The sequence below is a fragment of the Aplysia californica genome, unplaced genomic scaffold, assembly GCF_000002075.1.
Source record: "Aplysia californica isolate F4 #8 unplaced genomic scaffold, AplCal3.0 scaffold00194, whole genome shotgun sequence".
In the NCBI taxonomy this organism is placed as follows: domain Eukaryota; kingdom Metazoa; phylum Mollusca; class Gastropoda; order Aplysiida; family Aplysiidae; genus Aplysia; species Aplysia californica.
This window is the reverse complement of record NW_004797464.1, coordinates 1111793-1114292: the sequence shown is the minus strand read 5'-3', so window position 1 is coordinate 1114292 and position 2500 is coordinate 1111793. Positions and strand designations below refer to the sequence as shown.

At 45.0% G+C, this 2500-nt stretch overlaps 1 protein-coding gene across 1 annotated transcript in view; it reads left to right on the top strand.

Moving 5' to 3' along the window:
• LOC101854498 (S-adenosylhomocysteine hydrolase-like protein 1) overlaps window positions 1-2500 on the top strand; it is a gene marked incomplete in the record, with an annotated part of 113884 nt that overhangs the window by 72271 nt on the left and 39113 nt on the right. Inside the window, 1 exon segment of the mRNA XM_035969916.1 lies at window positions 2223-2323. Within this exon segment, the coding sequence (XP_035825809.1) occupies window positions 2223-2323 (101 nt within the window).

Sequence of the window (2500 nt, the reverse complement as noted above, 5' to 3'; positions counted from 1 at the left end):
GTGCGAAGATATCATTTTTGAGGGTTTTTTCTTGTGTGCCAGCGAATGTGCGTTCTTGTGATTGTGGGGTTTTTTCCATTTCGTTTTTGTTTTTATGTTGTTGTTTTTTGTATTTGTTTGTTTGGAGGGGGGGGGGGCGGGAAAGGATAAGACAAAAAGGACGAGAAAGATTGACCAATATTCTGGCAGACTGACAGAAAGACTGAAAGGCTAACAGAAAAACAGATGAGCGGGCAGAAAATGAGACATTGAGACCTTGAGACCTTTGGAAGAAAATGCCATGACGTCGTTGTCAGCCGTATCCGATGGCTTCACCAAGGTTCCTCTTCAGTTTGACGGTTTTGTGAGCCAGATTGATTGTTCAAGCCGTAGAGTGCCCAGAATATTGTTCCAGATGATAGGGGATGTCGTGCCGTAGAAGGCCCAGAATATTACTCCTTGTGATAGAGGGTGTTTCATTTTATGCTGGAGCATGTCCGGGAAGCGGAGTTTAATCTTCTGCATCCCTTCTCTGCATAACCCAGCGCTCTTTTGGGTTCTTTATTACTATAATAGCGTAGGCCTGGCGGGCGGAACGGTTTGACGAATCTTGGATTTCTCTGAGGCAATTGTCTTGCTCTTTACCTCGAACGAAGAGAACGTGGGTTCTACTCTCACTTTAGCAAAACATTTTTCAGAGTCTTTTCCGTCTTTTTGTCGGGATGTGTCTCTTCAGCACTGGAACCGGGTCGGCCCCGCCTTGCTTTGGCAAAATGGAGTCGATTTGGTCGTAAAGCAGTTCCCAGCGGACACCTTAAAAGTAAAGGATTCAAAATACATTAAATGTAAATACATTTTATAGCCGACAACTTGAAGTGTGGAAAAAGTGAACGATTGATGCTCTAGCCTAGTTTTCAATGTTATTATTTGCCCAATCTGTTCAGCGGGTGATTGGTGGGTGCCGCTTGTTGGCTCTGCTGCTTTTCTCTCCCCTATATCTATCTATATTTCTGTTTCACTGCACTAAATGACCATTACTTTGTCGAATTACTTTGCTTTACTCTATCGATCTATCTGTTCCTTGTAAAATATGGCTTGTTGGGACATTACGCAGGCACTCCGATTTGGTTTCTCTCAACTACTATCGCTTGTGGGCCGGTTCGATTGGTCCATCTGGTGTCTGCTTTCCCATCAAGAGGGGGCATAACTCCCCTACTAGCAGGGTGCCACTGCTATACAACGCCCTACCTTGAGGTAGCATCGTTTCTCCATACATTGTATCAACAGTATGCTCTGTTCAGTTTTCTCCCGTGGCCACCCGTGGACTGGTGTGCCGGTTTGGCGAGGACAACTACCTTGGGCGCGCTCCGTTAGTTCAGTTGGTATCATGCTGGACTATGGAGCGGTTTGGCCATGGTTCGAATCCCGGACGGGGGGTCGTGAAGTCGGGTCGTTTTGTGGAGTTTTCAAGACCCTCAACCCATTTGGCTCTGTCCTCGGACGATACATTTGGGGGTATCGCATTTGAAGTAACCTGTGATAGTGTAATAGGGGCGTTTACAACCCCCCTGAAACTCTGCCGGGTCCGACTCACGTTCTCAAATGACCACTTTCTTTATGTCTAGTCGGGCGATTGACTTGGTTGGTGATTAGAGAACGTCGCGGATATATCAAATTTCTTTACTTTCTCTCTTTTGTTTTCTGTCTGTCCGTCGTAGACGCATCCTTAACTCTGGTAACATGCTGGAGTACGGAGTGGATGGCCCTGGTTCAAATCTACAAAATTACATGCTGAAGTTGGGTTGTTTTGGCGGGATTTAAAAAAAAGCCTTTCCACCCATTTGTCTCGATCCTGTTGAAGATGGAAGTTAAATTCGGAGGTCACGCCTGTGAAATAATCTTACAGTGTTGAAAGATACCTTAAACTTCTACAATGACTAATGATAATAATAAGTCTGCACTGATTTCTTCCAGCACTAAATGGGTCGATGTCCTTCCCTGTGCTCAAATTCTACATTTCATTTTTGGTGTTCGATTCATGGTGTGGTTTGCACCTTTTTTTTTTTGTATCTAACGTCCATCTTCGTTATCTTTCCTCCTTCTTTTTTTGTGTTTGCTACTCTCTTGTAACGTCTCTAATCGTCGGACTTGCATGACTCAATTGTATCACAAGTGTTGTAAAACCCTTACCAAAACAAACAAACCAACAAACAAATTTGTAAAAGACCAATCTGTCTTTTCAGAAATGCCCGGGCTGATGGCGCTCCGGAGACGTGCAGAGGCGGACAAGCCCCTGCAAGGTGCCAAGATCATCGGATGTACGCACATCACCGCACAGACAGCCGTGAGTACACTGCACTTGTTTTTTGCCCAGTCTTTTGAGCTACTGCTTTAGCTGTTTCTTTGCCATTTGTTACGATGTCTGTCTCTGTCTCTGTCTCTGTCTGTCTGTCTGTCTGTCTGTCTGTCTGTCTGTATGTCTGTCTGTCTGTCTGTCTGTCTGTCTCTCTCTCTCTCTCTC